The sequence below is a fragment of the Neoarius graeffei genome, chromosome 5, assembly GCF_027579695.1.
Source record: "Neoarius graeffei isolate fNeoGra1 chromosome 5, fNeoGra1.pri, whole genome shotgun sequence".
NCBI lineage: Eukaryota > Metazoa > Chordata > Actinopteri > Siluriformes > Ariidae > Neoarius > Neoarius graeffei.
The window spans coordinates 32,520,193-32,538,282 of NC_083573.1; the positions used below are offsets into that span (position 1 = coordinate 32,520,193).

The 18,090-nt window shown below is 43.0% G+C and overlaps 2 protein-coding genes across 3 annotated transcripts in view; both read right to left on the reverse strand.

Moving 5' to 3' along the window:
• si:dkeyp-77h1.4 (uncharacterized) overlaps window positions 1–5,526 on the reverse strand; it is a 51,014-nt gene extending 45,488 nt beyond the window's left edge. Inside the window, exon 1 of the mRNA XM_060920485.1 lies at window positions 5,454–5,526. The gene's annotated coding sequence lies outside the window, so the exon portion shown is untranslated. The remainder of the gene's footprint in view (window positions 1–5,453) is intronic.
• Window positions 5,527–11,295: 5,769 nt separating this feature from the next.
• Window positions 11,296–18,090, reverse strand: part of mdc1 (mediator of DNA damage checkpoint 1) — a 70,662-nt gene continuing 63,867 nt past the window's right edge. For both annotated transcript variants that reach the window (XM_060921561.1, XM_060921560.1), the window contains exons 10-12: window positions 14,545–14,670; window positions 14,138–14,248; window positions 11,296–12,254 (exon numbers count right to left, since the gene is read on the reverse strand). In XM_060921561.1, coding sequence (XP_060777544.1) covers window positions 12,054–12,254; window positions 14,138–14,248; window positions 14,545–14,670 — 438 coding nt within the window. In that variant the 3' untranslated portion in view covers window positions 11,296–12,053. The remainder of the gene's footprint in view (window positions 12,255–14,137; window positions 14,249–14,544; window positions 14,671–18,090) is intronic.

The window sequence follows — 18,090 nt, forward strand, 5'->3', positions numbered from 1 at the left end:
AGGTACTGAACTGGCCAGCCTGCAGTCCAGAGCTTTCACCCATAGAAAACATTTGGCGCATCATAAAATGGAAGCTACGACAAAAAAGACCTAAGACAGTTGAGCAACTAGAATCCTACATTAGACAAGAATGGGTTAACATTCCTATCCCTAAACTTGAGCAGCTTGTCTCCTCAGTCCCCAGACGTTTACAGACTGTTGTAAAGAGAAAAGGGGATGTCTCACAGTGGTAAACATGGCCTTGTCCCAACTTTTTTGAGATGTGTTGTTGTCATGAAATTTAAAAAAATCACCTAGTTTTTCTCTTTAAATGATACATTTTCTCAGTTTAAACATTTGATATGTCATCTATGTTCTATTCTGAATAAAATATGGAATTTTGAAACTTCCACATCATTGCATTCCGTTTTCATTTACAATTTGTACTTTGTCCCAACTTTTTTTGAATTGGGGTTGTATGTTATCTCACTGATTATATGGCTAGTTACTAAAGAAATCAATAATTTGACACAAAATATTGAACTAAAAATATTTTATTGATTTAAAAATTATTTTATTGCTCCCGCTAAAAAAAGTGTGTTAGACTCTATGGTTGGAACTACATCCATAGCAACGTAAACCTTGAAGCGTTCTTAAGATGAACCTACTTAGCATTAGCTATAATTCATGGTAAATTAAACTGAACATTAAAATTAATATTAGCAGTAAACGTTTTTGCCTTGGGGTGATGCAAATAAGCCAACATTGTTAATTTGATTACTGAAGCAACAAAATTTACTGAACTTCTTGATCAGAAATGTGGCCATAGCAATGGTCTGCTATTCAGAAACACCAGACTGTAGATTGCTGCAATTGACCAATCAGAACTGAGTATTCAAATGAGATGCGTAATAATAAAGGGCTAACTGATTTTAAAAGGTTTTATTGCTTCCGCTAATGATGTCGTCCATAGCAACGTTCTGTTATACAAAGCGGTCTAGCACAGAAAAAAATCAACCACAGAATGCTGCAATTGACCAATCAGAATCGAGTATTCAAATGAGCTGTGTAATAATTAAGGGGCAACTGATTTTAAAAGATTTTATTGTTTCAACTAATGATGTCGTCCATAGCAACGGTCTGTTATACAAAGCGGTCTAGCATACAGAAAAAAATAGACCGTAGAATGCTGCAATTGACCAATCAGAATCTAGTATTCAGATAAGCTGTGTAATAATTAAGGGGTAACTGATTCAAAATTTTTTATTGCTTCCACTAATGATGTGGTCCATAGCAACGGTCTGTTATACAGTAATAACAAACCGTAGAATGCTGCAACTGACCAATCAGAATCGAGTATTCAAATGAGCCATGTAATAATTAAGGGGTAACTGATTTTAAAAGATTTTTTTTGCTTCTGCTAGTGATGTGGTCCTTAGCAACGGTCTGTTATACATAGTAACAATCTGGTATAAGGAAATAACAGACTGTAGAATGTCACAACTGACCAATCAGAATCGAGTATTCAAATGAGCCGTGTAATAATTAAGGGGTAACTGATTTTAAAAATGTTATTGCTTCCGCTAGTGATGTGGTCCTTAGCAATGGTCTGTTATACAGTAATAACAAACCGTAGCAGGGGCGTAGCTAGAATTTTTCAAAGGGGGGGTGTCACACTGCCTGGCAGCCTGAGTACATTATGTAACAAAAAATAATTACCATTGCTAGTTTTAGGTAGCTTAGAAACCGGCTCTTTCATTATCGCTGTTTCTTCCACGTTTTCTTGATGTTGTGTTCTAGAAACGGCACTAAACCTTAGCTTCGAAACCACAAAATGCAACTTTGATGGAAAAATATATATAATAAATTGCTTACCTCTCTTCACGTTGAAAGAAGGAGGAAAGTTTTGCTTGTTTTGACATGGCGAATTATTAACACAAGAGGAAATACTCATAATTCGCAACTAAAAAGACTGCAGCTACACTGGCAGCTTGACCATGCTTTCTAGTGCGATCGTCTTGCGCTTGCGCAGAACTGGGTCAGTCCTGCGCGCCTTGGCTCGTGCACCTGAAGGTGCGCCTGCGTGCGTGCCTAATGAGCTCCGGCACGCGCGCCGTTAACAAAGAATACTTGTCTTTAATCAATGAGCTATGTTTGGGCTATTTAAAGACCGCGCCCATGCAAGGACGATGCAAAGTATTACGCCGCGTCTAGTGTGCCTTAGAGAGCCTTGTTCCCTGTCCCTATCCCTGCTCTTGTTGACCTCCTGTTTTTTCAACTCCTGTTTCTCGTCCCTTGATCTTGTATAGTTTTGCCTCTGATATTCTGTCCGCGATTAACCTCCTGCCTGTTTCCTCAATTACGACTTTGCCTGCTGTTTCGGACTGTTTGCCTGCTGGGTGCGTTTCATGCACTTTATGCTCATATCGCACTGTGTATTATTTAACATATCCGCACTTACATCCGCCTCTCCCGCACACACTCTGACAAACTGGATTTTCGCACCCAAACCACAGGAAGTCAAAGTTATAGAAACTCTAATGAGGCTGAGGTGACAATCTAGTTTAAAAAAAATGTTAGAAAAATTACAGTGGGCATTTTTCTAATATTCTTATGCGGCTATTGAAAAAAATGTATGGTCCGACAAAGGGGGGGGGGGGGGTCATGGGCACCCCAGGACACCCCCAGCTATGCCCCTGCGTAGAATGCCGCAACTGACCAATCAGAATCGAGTATTCAATTGAGCCGTGTAATAATTAAGGGGTAACTGATTTTAAAAGATTTTTATGCTTCTGCTAGTGATGTGGTCCTTAGCAACGGTCTGTTATGCATAGTAACAATCTGGTATACGGAAATAACAGACCGTAGAATGTCACAACTGACCAATCAGAATCGAGTATTCAAATGAGCCGTGTAATAATTAAGGGGTAACTGATTTTGTTTTTGCTTCTGCTAGTGATGTGGTCCTTAGCAACGGTCTGTTATACATAGTAGAAATCTGGTATACGGAAATAACAGACTGTAGAACGTCACAACTGACCAATCAGAATCGAGTATTCAAATGAGCTATGTAATAATTAAGGAAAAACTGATTTTAAAAGATTTTTTTTGCTTCTGCTAGTGATGTGGTCCTTAGCAACGGTCTGTTATACATAGTAACAATCTGGTATACGGAAATAACAGACTGTAGAACGTCACAACTGACCAATCAGAATTGAGTATTCAAATGAGCTATGTAATAATTAAGGAAAAACTGATTTTAAAAGATTTTTTTGCTTCTGCTAGTGATGTGGTCCTTAGCAACGGTCTGTTATACATAACAATCTGGTATACGGAAATAACAGACTGTAGAACGTCACAACTGACCAATCAGAATCGAGTATTCAAATGAGCTATGTAATAATTAAGGAAAAACTGATTTTAAAATATTTTTTTGCTTCTGCTAGTGATGTGGTCCATAGCAACGGTCTGTTATACATAGTAACAATCTGGTATATGGAAATAACAGACTGTAGAACGTCACAACTGACCAATCAGAATCGAGTATTCAAATGAGCCGTGTAATAATTAAGGGGTAACTGATTTTGTTTTTGCTTCTGCTAGTGATGTGGTCCTTAGCAACGGTCTGTTATACATAGTAGCAATCTGGTATACGGAAATAACAGACTGTAGAACGTCACAACTGACCAATCAGAATCGAGTATTCAAATGAGCTATGTAATAATTAAGGAAAAACTGATTTTAAAAGATTTTTTTGCTTCTGCTAGTGATGTGGTCCTTAGCAACGGTCTGTTATACATAGTAACAATCTGGTATACGGAAATAACAGACTGTAGAACATCACAACTGACCAATCAGAATTGAGTATTCAAATGAGCTGTGCAATAATTAAGGGGTAACTGATTTTAAAAGATTTTTTTGCTTCTGCTAGTGATGTGGTCCTTAGCAACGGTCTGTTATACATAGCAACAATCTGGTATATGGAAATAATAGACTGTAGAACGTCACAACTGACCAATTAGAATCGAGTATTCACATGAGCTATGTAATATCGCTTCTTAAATCATTAGAGCGATATTTACATATCAGAAGTATATAATATGCAAATGAGGCGCCTGTGGGCGGAGCGTGTGGGCAGACTGATGAATCGAAGCATATTGGAACAAAACCTCACACTCTTTGAAATGCTGCATGATGTCAGTGAGTTCATTATCACTGAAAGCACATCGCCGGTGGTCACGTGCTGTATTCTCTCTCTCTCTCTCTCTCTTTCCGAGGTGTTTCTTTTCTCACCAGAACAAGAACAATTTCTGGTCCTCGTCCTAGAAATATTTGCAGTTCCTACACATTCCTCCACAGTGAGAGAGAAATGAATGAGAGCTCGCCTACATGAGAATAACTGATCAGAGCCCAGCTCACATTCACATCAGCGTCAGCATCTCACTCAGGAAGCTTTGATCAAGGCCGTTCGAACCGTAGTTTTAGTAATCAGTTCATTGAGGGGGAGAAGAGTGTGGGTTTGATTCCCACCGCACTCACTCACACTCACAGTGGGGCAGGTTTGGTGCTGATGAAGCGGTTTGGTGCTGATGAGGCGGTTTGGTGCTGATGCTCTGCGTGATGAAGCGGCTCTCAGCAACACCGGCTCATCCACACAGCCTCTTATTCTCATCCACACAGCCTCTTATTCTCATCCTCTCATCCACACAGCCTCTTATTCTCATCTACACAGCCTCTTATTCTCATCCACACAGCCTCTTATTCTCATCCACACAGCCTCTTATTCTCATCCACACAGCCTCTTATTCTCATCCACACAGCCTCTTATTCTCATCCACACAGCCTCTTATTCTCATCCACACAGCCTCTTATTCTCATCCTCTCATCCACACAGCCTCTTATTCTCATCCACACAGCCTCTTATTCTCATCCTCTCATCCACACAGCCTCTTATTCTCATCCACACAGCCTCTTATTCTCATCCACACAGCCTCTTATTCTCATCCTCTCATCCACACAGCCTCTTATTCTCATCTACACAGCCTCTTATTCTCATCCACACAGCCTCTTATTCTCATCTACACAGCCTCTTATTCTCATCCTCTTATTCTCATCCTCTTATTCTCATCCACACAGCCTCTTATTCTCTTCAAACAAGGAATAATCATTTTAAAAAAGCAATCAAAAAGCACAGATAACTGATAACCCAGAGTCATTTACTGAAACCATATTCATGCAATTCGCCCTTGAAATTGATAACACAGTCAGTGCAAAAGGGGGGAAAAAAGCCTGCAAAATTTAACCCCTTACATCCCGCATCGCTATACCGCTATAGGAAGCCCTGTTTTAAGGCGTTTTCCCCCTCTATCTCTCCATCTCTCTCTCTCTCTCTCTCTCTCTCTCTCTCTATATATATATATATATATATATATATATATATATATATATATATATATCCTTCTTCTTCTTCTTACCGTGACTGCAGCAAGTAGATCCGCAATAAAGAAGAGCGCGTGCCCGCTGAGCTGAGCTGTACTCTTTTTTTTTTTTTTTGCTCGTTGCTTCTTCTATTTGTTTATTTGTTTGTTTGTTTGTTTGTTTGTTTATTCTCTCCCTTTTTCTCCGCCTCTCGCGACGAGAAAAGCCACTTGAGGAGTAATAAGACAGAGCGCGCGCGCACTCACTCACTCACTCACATTGGCGAGACATTGGGCACGCGCTCGCGCCCCCTCGGAAAAGCTCGCGCAAGGTCGGAAAATCCCGGCTTTTCCCGCCCCGCAGTACCGAACCCAGAACACATTCCAATTAATAAACAAACAAACGCATTCGGTACCGTTTAAACGATTCTGGTTACAGGGTACCCAAAAATCACACCCGCCTTCAACAGCATCCTCTACTCCATGACTGCCATTTCTTTGGAGTTGTGTCTCCCAGTCATGCAGAACATCTACTGTTATGCATGGAATCTTCATTGAAATGAGGGTGGTGTCGTGGTTAGGACTGTCGCTTCACAGGCTGTAGAACAGGATAAGCGGCTATGGATGGATGGATGGATTGAAGAAACCTACACAGAAAGGCCCCCGTCATCAGCCACTGGGCTCGAACCCAGAACCTTCTTGCTGTGAGGCGGCAGTCATAACCACGACACCGCCCTCTTTTCAGCTAAGATTCCACGCATAACCTTAGATGTTCTGCATGACTGCGAGACACATCTCCAAAGAAATGGCAGTCATGGAGTAGAGGATGTTGTTTTGTGAAGGTTCTGGGTTCGAGCCCGGTGGCTGCTGACGGGGGCCTTTCTGTGTGGGTTTCCTCCATCCATCCATTATCTGTAGCCGCTTATCCTGTTCTACATGGTCGCGGAGCCTATCCCAGCTGACTATGGGTGGGAGGCGGGGTACACCCTGGACAAGTCACCAGGTCATCGCAGGGCTGACACACAGACAACCATTCACACTCACATCCACACCTACGGTCAATTTATAGCCACCAGTTAACCTAACCTGCATGTCTTTGGGGGAAACCAGAGCACCCGGAGGAAACCCACACGGACACGGGGAGAACATGCAAACTCTACACAGAAAGGCCCTCGCCAGCCGCTGGGCTCGAACCCAGAACCTTCTTGCTGTGAGGCGGCAGTCATAACCACGACAACGCCCTCTTTTCAGCTAAGATTCCACGCATAACCTTAGATGTTCTGCATGACTGCGAGACACATCTCCAAAGAAATGGCAGTCATGGAGTAGAGGATGTTGTTTTGTGAAGGTTCTGGGTTCGAGCCCGGTGGCTGCTGACGGGGGCCTTTCTGTGTGGGTTTCCTCCATCCATCCATTATCTGTAGCCGCTTATCCTGTTCTACAGGGTCGCGGAACCTATCCCAGCTGACTATGGGTGGGAGGCGGGGTACACCCTGGACAAGTCACCAGGTCATCGCAGGGCTGACACACAGACAACCATTCACACTCACATCCACACCTACGGTCAATTTATAGCCACCAGTTAACCTAACCTACATGTCTTTGGGGGAAACCAGAGCACCCGGAGGAAACCCACACGGACACGGGGAGAACATGCAAACTCTACACAGAAAGGCCCTCGCCAGCCGCTGGGTTCGAACCCAGAACCTTCTTGCTGTGAGGCGGCAGTCATAACCACGACAACGCCCTCATTTCAGCTAAGATTCCACGCATAGCCGTAGATGTTCTGCATGACTGCGAGACACATCTCCAAAGAAATGGCAGTCATGGAGTAGAGGATGTTGTTTTGTGAAGGTTCTGGGTTCGAGCCCGGTGGCTGCTGACGGGGGCCTTTCTGTGTGGGTTTCCTCCATCCATCCAATATCTGTAGCCGCTTATCCTGTTCTACAGGGTCGCGGAACCTATCCCAGCTGACTATGGGTGGGAGGCGGGGTACACCCTGGACAAGTCGCCAAATCATCGCAGGGCTGACACACAGACAACCATTCACACTCACATCCACACCTACGGTCAATTTATAGCCACCAGTTAACCTAACCTACATGTCTTTGGGGGAAACCAGAGCACCCGGAGGAAACCCACACGGACACGGGGAGAACATGCAAACTCCACACAGAAAGGCCCTCGCCAGCCGCTGGGCTCGAACCCAGGACCTTCTTGCTGTGAGGCGACAGTGCTAACCACTACACTCCATAGTCATGACAAGACATGCAGGTTAGGCAAATAGACCGCTACCACATGACGTCAGAGTTCATGTGATTTATGTTTGCACCACCATATTGGAAGACCAGCACAAGACACAAAGCCACTTCACAGGGCCTCTGGTGTTGACCGAATACTGGAGGTTGTATTACCAACATGAAGTGGTTATTTTTGTTGAGCATTCTCATGCTGCTGCTGATAAGCATAAAAATAATTTAATCTCGCTCCCATGGGAAATTTATTTTACTTTTTATTGATATTATAATCTGAATAAAACATTACAAAATGCGTTTCACGACACAATTTTCATTCTTCATCATGACAAACACATGATGGACCCAACCACACACAAACTGATTATAAGCATCCAGGCTTTTAGACTGTCCATGGCGTAGGCACTTGGTGAGAATACCAGATAATTTACTATGTCTGGATGGGTCACAGCTGGCAGGATGCCAACATCTTGCTCCCAATCAGCCCCAGCATCGCTGTAAGGGTCAAAACCATCAATCAGAGTCAGTTTCTCTACATATCGCTCCCTTTCAGCAGGCTTCAAGGTTTTGAAATAATCTCCCATAGACCATGCATAGACTAGCCACTGTTTCTCCAAAATAGAACTTTTTGGTTTAAATGAGAAGCGTTATGTTTGGAGAAAGGAAAACACTGCATTCCAGCATAAGAACCTTATCCCATCTGTGAAACATGGTGGTGGTAGTATCATGGTTTGGGCTTATTTTGTTGCATCTGGGCCAGGACGGCTTGCCATCATTGATGGAACAATGAATTCTGAATTATACCAGCGAATTCTAAAGGAAAATGTCAGGACATCTGTCCATGAACTGAATCTCAAGAGAAGGTGGGTCATGCAGCAAGACAACGACCCTAAGCACACAAGTCGTTCTACCAAAGAATGGTTAAAGAAGAATAAAGTGAATGTTTTGGAATGGCCAAGTCAAAGTCCTGACCTTAATCCAATCGAAATGTTGTGGAAGGACCTGAAACGAGCAGTTCATGTGAGGAAACCCACCAACATCCCAGAGTTGAAGCTGTTCTGTACGGAGGAACGGGCTAAAATTCCTCCAAGCCGGTGTGCAGGACTGATCAACAGTTACTGGAAATGTTTAGTTGCAGTTATTGCTGCACAAGTGGGTCACACCAGATACTGAAAGCAAAGGTTCACATACTTTTGCCACTCACAGATATGTAATATTGGATCGTTTTCCTCAATAAATAAATGACCAAGTATAATATTTTTGTCTCATTTGTTTAACTGGGTCCTCTTTATCTACTTTTAGGACTTGTGTGAAAATCTGATGGTGTTTTAGGTCATATTTATGCAGAAATATAGAACATTCTAAAGGGTTCACAAACTTTCAAGCACCACTGTACATTGATAAGTGGTTACAGATAATGGATAGGTGGTTGAAATGATCTTCCTTTTAAATTATCACGCATCCCTACAGGTAAAAATCAAGTCTGATGAGATCTGGAGATCTTAGAGGCCAGGGATTTCTACAGACCCACAGTGACCAAGAACCTGGAAACTACTGATCCTATCATGTATGCATGCACTCTCAGAAAATACATTATTGTAGCTTTAGGGGTACAATGGCTTGTCACTGGGGCAGTACCCTCTAATGTACCGTTTATATACTGATTGGGAACATATATGTACCTTTTTGGCCCTAACAACGTACACATATTTACCTTGAGGTCCAATAATGAGCCCTAGTGTAGACTGTACCCAGAGGTGGACAGTAATGAAGTACATTTACTTGAGTACTGTACTTAAATACACTTTTTGAGTATCTGTACTTTACTTGAATATTTTTTTTTTTTTGGAAACTTACGACTTTAACTTGGGCGGCACGGTGGTGTAGTGGTTAGCGCTGTCGCCTCACAGCAAGAAGGTCCTGGGTTTGAGCCCCGGGGCCGGCGAGGGCCTTTCTGTGTGGAGTTTGCATGTTCTCCCCGTGTCCGCGTGGGTTTCCTCCGGGTGCTCCGGTTTCCCCCACAGTCCAAAGACATGCAGGTTAGGTTAACTGGTGACTCTAAATTGACCGTAGGTGTGAATGTGAGTGTGAATGGTTGTCTGTGTCTATGTGTCAACCCTGTGATGACCTGGCGACTTGTCCAGGGTGTACCCCGCCTTTCGCCCGTAGTCAGCTGGGATAGGCTCCAGCTTGCCTGCGACCCTGTAAAAGGATAAAGCGGCTAGAGATAATGAGATGAGATGAGACGACTTTAACTTCACTACATTTGAAAGACAAATATCGTACTTTTCACTCCACTACATTTCTACCAAGGTCCTCATTACTATGAAGCGGCTTTGAAAGTGGATGTTTTTTTCTTTTCTTTTCTAAAACGTGATTGGTTTTTCACAGGTGATATTGAGACAGTCTATCAGGAATCACTAGGGTCGGGTCAGGTCCATAGACTGTATAAACTCAAGTTCAACGATGGCAGACAGTTGATAGCAGAATGGAAGGAGGCGGTTGTTCTGGAGAATGCACGCACCCGGGGCCATACCTAGAACCCATGTTTCAGTTCTCTGAAAGGATTAAAGATTCGTTTTGTTTTAAATGTTTGCTTTGTTTACCGAAAACAAACCACATCACGGCCTACAAAAACTCGCCATCCAATCTGCAGAAGCATATTGAGGTATATAAACGTTTTATTCCAAGAGAAAGTTTGTAATGAAGTTGTCTGTGCTTTTAGAGCTAGCGGTAACATTGCAATAGCTATGCAGTCTGGTTAGTCAAATGACTTTCTATGGATTTACCCACCAAGTTGCCGTAGCCTTGTCCACGGCTAACGTTAACACATAGCTAGTTAACTTGGACACTGTTAGTTAGCATGAATAATGCTAACATCTGAAGTCCTTTCAGAAATATGTTTTAGCGTAATCTTGCCAAATAAACAAAATGTAGAAATCTTTCTGTTCTAGTATCGTTAGCGACCCAATATGATTTCAAGTTTAAAAAGAGTTTGCTAGCATGTCAGGTGGAGCTTCACTGACCAGCTAGCTTAACGTTAAACCACCATGATGGCACAGCATGCGTTCATTTTGTGAATTCACAAAATAATCCAGTCGGTTGCTTCAGAGGCATGAGGTTTTATAAGCGTTGTGGCAATAATACAACGATGCGTTGACAGAAAATGTACTTTTAATACTTAAGTATTTTTAAAAGCAAATACTTCAGTACTTAAGTAAAAATTTGACTGGACAACTTTCACTTGTATCGGAGTAACATTTGACCAGTGGGATCTGTACTTTGACTTAAATAATGAAGTTGGGGAGTGTCGTGGCTCAGGTGGCTAAGGCGCCATACCATAAATCCGGGGACCTGGGTTCGATTCCGACCCGAGGTCATTTCCCGATCCCTCCCCGTCTCCCGCTCATTTCCTGTCCTGTCTCTACACTGTCCTATCCAATAAAGGTGAAAAAAGCCCCAAAAAAATCTTTAAAAAAAATAAAAATAAAAAAATAATGAAGTTGGGTACTTGGGGAACAGAAATGGACTCCTACTGTACCCCTGTTTCTGACAGTGTGCATGGAGACTTTTGGGACACCCTGTGTTTGTTTTTGTGAAGTTCCACTCTGAGTAGCAAAGGAATATCACATAAAAACATCTACTTTAGCTAACAAAAGTTTATTTACATGGGACAGTATTGCTGGGACGGTGCCTTCAAATATGTGAAACCTTTAGTAACTTTAATGTGTGTCGTCCTTGCAAGAGGGTCAGGCGGAAAACTGATGTTGGCCTTTGTGTTGTCTCAACTATACTGCGACTTTGGCAACAGACCAATCATGTTTTTTAATAACCCCCCTCCCAGTCATGACTTTCCTCCCAGTGTGAATGAAGGCACACTTTTCATAACATGGATTTAAAGCTGGCACCCAACCTTGACACAACACGATGGCTAAAGGTTGGCAAGGTAGATTTAAAAATGGGCATCTGGAACCTTTGCCCAGTGAAATGGTTGGCGTTGGCCTAACATCAGTTTGCTACCTGTGATCCATACAGTGTACATTTAAACTAAAGCTTTACCCTAAAAGCTGATTACAGTCCATTTGTTTACCTTAAATCATGTTTAAAGGTACACTATTTCCACATTTCCAGGTAAAAAACCAAACAAAAAAGCAAATGATGTAGCATTAAGGCTACCAACCCAGCAACAAGGAAAGGTACAGTTTACTACTTAGGAAAACTAAGAGTACAGCTTAAAAATAACTTGACAGGATTCAAAGACATATGGAGGGTTGGCCAACATCTCACAGTTCATAGCAGCTTTTCATAAAGACCCAGAGTGCTCTGAAGAAATCACATCACACCACATCACACACCAGTCGTTATAAGAGTGGACTCCATATGGGTGTTTTATGTCCGGAAACTACTTTCTGCGGCTGCGGGCAGCAGGTTTGGGCACCGCAGCAGCGGGTGAAAGAGAGAGAGAGTGCGTTTGCACGTCCACTTTTTGCTGTAGAATGCCAGTCAGCAGGAACTCAGCACTGACCACAGGAAAAGATAAACTCCGAGCTCTTTCACACAGTGCCCTGTCCTCTTCACACGACACCACCACCACCGTCTGAGCCTGGCACAGACAGAGAGAGAGAGAGAGAGAGAGAGAGACATCTGATTCAATAACACATGAAAAACAATCCAGAAGCATGATAAGAGAAACATGAAACTCTATAATGAATGTACTCAGTATCAGAGAGGAGATAAAAAGTATAACTCAGGCTTTACTCAAAGGATTACAGTGTCTTGCAAAAGTATTCATCCCCCTTTGGTGTTTGTCTTGTTTTGTCACATTACAAGCTGGAATTAAAATGGATGCTTGCCTACACAACATGCCTACAACTTTAAAGGTGAAAATTGTTGTTTTATTGTGACACAAACAATAATAAAAATGAAAAAAAAAAAACAACCCAGAAATCTGGAGTGTGCATAGGTATTCACCCCCTTTCGTATTTAACCCCTCAATAAGAGCTGGTCCAACCCATTCACTTCATAAGTCACATAATTAGTTGATTAAGATCCACCTGTGTGCAATCAAAGTGTCACATGATGTCTGTATAAATCAACCTGTTCTGGAAGGACCCTGACTCTGCAACGCTACTAAGCAAGCAACATGAAAACCAAGGAGCCTCCAAACAGGTCAGAGACAAAGTTGTGGAGAAGTATAGATCAGGGTTGGGTTATAAAAAATATCCCAAACTTTGAATATCCCAGGGAGCACCATTAAATCCATTATAGCAAAATGGAAAAAATATGGCACCACTACAAACCTGACAAGAGAAGGCTGCCTACTAAAACTCACAGACCAGGCAAGGAGGGCATTAATCAGAGATGCAACAAAGACACCAAAGAGAACACTGAAGGAGCTGCAGAGATCCACAGCGGAGATGGGAGTATCTGTCCATAGGACCACTTTAAGCCGTACACTCCACAGAACGGGGCTTTATGGAAGAGTGGCCAGAAAAAAAGCCATTGCTTAAGAAAACACGTTTGGAGTTTGCCCAACAGCATGTGGCAGACTCCCCAAACACATGGAAGATGATTCTCTGGTCAGATGAGACTAAAATTGATCTTTTTGGCCATCATGGGAAATGCCATGTGTGGCACAAACCCAACATCCTGAGAACACCATTCCTACAGTGAAGCATGGTGGTGGCAGCATAATGCTGTGGGGATATGTTTCATCTGCAGGGCCAAGAAAGCTGGTCAGGACAGAAGGAAAGATGCATGGCACTAAATACAGGGCAACTCTGGAGGAAAACCTGTTTGAGTCGGCCAGAGGTTTGAGACTGGGATGAAGGTTCACGTTCCAGCAGGACAATGACCCTAAACATACTGCTAAAGCTACACTGAAGTGGTTTAAAGGGAAACGTTTAAATGTCTTGGAATGGCCTAGTCAAAGCCCAGACCTCAATCCAATAGAGAATCTGTGGCATAACTTGAAGACTGCTGTACACCAACACAACCCATCTAACTTGAAGGAGTTGGAGCAGTTTTGCCTTGAGGAATGGGTAAAAATCCCAGTGGCTAGATGTGCTAAGCTAATAGAGACATACCCCAAGAGACTTACAGCTGTAATTGCAGCAAAAGGTGGCTCTACAAAGTATTGACTTTTGGGAGGGGGGCTGAATACCTATGCACACTCCAGATTTCTGTTTTTTCACCTTAATTATTGTTTGTGTCACAATAAAACAATTATTTGCACCTTTAAATTTGTAGGTATGTTGTGTAAATCAAATGGTGCTAGCCCTTCAAAAATCCATTTTAATTCTAGCTTGTAATGCGACAAAACAGGACAAACACCAAGGGGGATGAATACTTTTGCAAGACTCTGTACCACAGCGAGGCTAGACCATTAGCATGAATGGTAAATAGCTGTCAATGTATATAGGTGAATACTAAGAGCAAAGACGGGTGTGAGAGATTTATCAGTGGCGGTAAATGCATGTGTGTTACCTTGTGAGCAGAGGGCATTTTGGGAAGAAAGCGCGCCCCACAGCAAGTGATGATTTCTTTCATCTGAGCCGGCTCTGGCTTCACAGACGGCGTTACATGAATTTCGTAGCCCTGTTGGGGAAATATACAGATTATCTACTCGATAATGTACTGTATATTGAAGAAATGCTTGGAATCGCTATACAAATTGAAATATGCTGGAATGGCCATTTACAATAATTTAGCAGCTACAAGCCACATAGTGTAAACATCTGATACATTATTATGAGCGCAACACACACTACCATGTTAGTGTCACTGCTTTGCTGAGAATAATCCTGCACACAAATAACAGGGCACTAGATTTGTGGTGCAAATGATTGATCTCATTCATGCCTGAAAATTGAGGATGAGACGAGAGGAAAGACCTGTAATAAGGGCTGAGAGCTGGCTACTCTCAGAGCCTCCTGCAGACTGAAGTTAAATCTCTTCTCTTGCTCTTCATCTTTTACTAAGAATCCATTAGGCGAGAGGAAGCTTCCTGCTTTGCCACACTATAGAGAGACAGAGAGGTTTAGAAATCTGTTAAAACTACCGTAAACAATTAGCACAAATGAAACGTGACGTCAAATCATACGTACAACTCACCGACATGTAACCGAGATCAACTAAACAAACTAGACGCCACTCCCAATGCTAGTGAGCCGAGACCAATCACCTTCTCTGGTGCCTCCAAAATGATTGTGTCAGCTTCTATTAGTCTTCATTGCCATGTTTTTTTTTTTTGGGGGGGGGATGATTTTTGATTTCTAAACCTTGGGATTCTAAAGTGCCTCAGGAGAAGTTTTCATACAACCCTTGGGAGATCACAAGTGTGACTTCTGATGATGCCACAACCATCCAGAGCTGGCCATCCAAAATAATTGGGTTTTGGAGTCTCCTGCTCTCCAAGTGGGAAGGACTGAAGCAACACTAGAAAACTGTGGGCATCTGTGAGCACTGTCAGATAGCCAATGAAGAAGCAGATAGAAAACATGTGGTGGCTGAGCTGCACATGAAGGAAGCATTGTACTGAGCAGTGACACAATACAACAAAATAGCTGCATGTCATTCGTTTTCAAATGTGAGCTAGCAATTTTCGCTGAAGCAACCCTCAGTAATGGAAGTGGCCAGGGTGAGTGACGTGACAAAACTGAGGAAAAATAACAAACAAATAAAAAACCTGTCTTTTGATGCAAATGGGATGCAAAGTGAACTGGTGATTACCAACAGGAGTGAGGTATGATAGTAAGGGTGTTTTGCTTCTCAAACCCCAATTCCAAAAAAAGGTTGGGACCCTGCGTCAAACATAAATAAAAACAGAATGCAAAGATTTGCAAATCATGGAAACCCTATATTTAATTGAAACTAGGACAAAAGACAACATATCAAATGTTGAAACTGAGAAATTTTATTGTTTTTTGAAAAATATATGCTCATTTTGAATTTGATGTCAGCAACACGTTTCAGAAAAGTTGGACAGAGGCAACAAAAGACTGAAAAAGTTGTGTAATGCCAAAAAAAACCCAAAACACTAATTTGGTTAATTGGCAACAGGTCGGTAAGAGGATTGGGTATAAAAAGAGCATCCCAGAGAGGCGGAGTCTCTCAGAAGTAAAGATGGGGAGGGGTTCACCCTCCCCATGAAAGACTGCATGGGCAAATAGTACAACAATTTAAGAATAACGTTCCTCAGTGTAAAATTGCAAAGAATTTGGGGATCATATCATCATGAAAAGGGCGGCACGGTGGTGTAGTGGTTAGCGCTGTCGCCTCACAGCAAGAAGGTCTGGGTTCGAGCTCCGTGGCCGGCGAGGGCCTTTCTGTGCGGAGTTTGCATGTTCTCCCCGTGTCCGCGTGGGTTTCCTCCGGGTGCTCCGGTTTCCCCCACAGTCCAAAGACATGCAGGTTAGGTTAACTGGTGACTCTAAATTGACCGTAGGTGTGAATGTGAGTGTGAATGGTTGTCTGTGTCTATGTGTCAGCCCTGTGATGACCTGGCGACTTGTCCAGGGTGTACCTTGCCTTTCGCCCGTAGTCAGCTGGGATAGGCTCCAGCTTGCCTGCGACCCTGTAGAACAGGATAAAGCGGCTAGAGATAATGAGATGAGATGAGATCATCATGAAAAGATTCAGAGAATCTGGAGAAATCTCTGTATGCAAGAGACAAGGCTGAAAATTGACACTGGATGCCTGTGATCTTCAGGCCCTCAGGAGACACTGCATTAAAAGCAGACAGACTGTAGTGGAAATCACTGTATGGACTCCGGAACACTTCAGAAAACCATAGTCTGTGAAAACAGTTCATTACTGCAGTCACAAATGCAAGTTGGGCAGCATGGTGATGTAGTGGTTAGCACTATCGCCTCACAGCAAGAAGGTTCTGAATTTGAGCCCAGTGGCTGACGGGGGCCTTTCTGTATGGTTTGCATTTTCTCCCAGTGTCTGCGTGGTTTTTCTCCGGGTGCTCCGGTTTCCCCCACGGTCCAAAGACATGTAGTTAGGTTAACATGGGGCGGCCATGGGCTGGGGCGGCCTTGAGCAAGGCACCTAACCCCTAATTGCTCCCCGGGCACTATAGTATAGCTGCCCACTACTCTGGGTATATGTATGTGCTCATTGCTCACTTGTGCATGTGTGTTCACTGCTTCAGATGGGTTAAGTGCAGAGGACAAATTTCACTGTGCTCGAGTGTGCATGTGACAAATAAAGGCTTCTTCTTCTTAAAACCAGATATAAACAATTTCCAGAAACTCCACCACCTTCTCTGGGTCCAAGCTCTTTTATTATGTACTGAGGCGAAGTAGAAAATTGTCCCGAGGTCTGATGAATCAAAAGTAGAAATTCTTTTTAGAAATCATGGACACCACGTCCTCCAGGCTAAAGAGGAGAGGGACCATCTGTTATTCATCTTATCAGTGCACAGTTCAAAAGCCAGCATCTGTGATGGTATGAGGGTGTGTTAGTACACATGAAATGGGTAGCTTGTACATCTGGGAAGGCATCATTAATGCTTAATGATAGTCACGTTTCAGAGCAACATGCTGCCATCCAGACAAAATCTTTTTCAGGGAAGGCCTTCCTTCTTTCAGCAAGACAATGCCAAACCACTTTCTGCACATATTAAAACTGGATGGATGGATGCTTTAATGATCCAAAAGGAAATTTAGACATCCCGTAGCTCTTAAGACACATACTATACATTCAACATACACAAGGACAAAGAAAAACACACCACCAATGGAATGGACATTCGTGGTAAATGCATATTCCACATTCAGTCACTGTGAGTGCACCAATAGGGGGATAGTGCAAAGGGTGGGGTCAAAGTGTCTATAAGTCTATAGAGATGAAGCATAAAAATCACAAATGCCCCTTTTCCACCAAAGCAGTTCCAGGGCTAGTTCGGGGCCAGTGCTTAGTTTGGAACCGGGTTTTCTGTTTCCACTGACAAAGAACTGGCTCTGGGGCCAGAAAAACCGGTTCCAGGCTAGCATCAACTCTCTGCTGGGCCAGAGGAAAGAACCGCTTACGTCAGCAGGGGGGCGGAGTTGTTAAGACCGACAACAATAACAAGACCGCGAAGATCGCCATTTTTAAGCGACGAGAAGCAGCAGCTGTACAAACGCGAAGTCATCCATTATTATTATTGTTTTTGCTGCTTCTTCCGTGTTGTTTTTGCTTCGATATTCGCGCCAAGGTTTATGCAAACGTAGCGACGTAACTGACGTATACAGCGACGTAACTGACGTATACAGCGACGTAACTGACGTGTCTTCCCTTAGCACCGCGAGCTATGGAAAAGCAAACTGGTTCTCAGCTGGCTCGCAAGTTGAACGAGTTGTGAGCCAGCACCAGCACTGGCCCCGAACCAGCCCTGGAACTGATTTGGTGGAAAAGGGGTAACAGTCAGTCAGAACAGGAAAGTACTGATT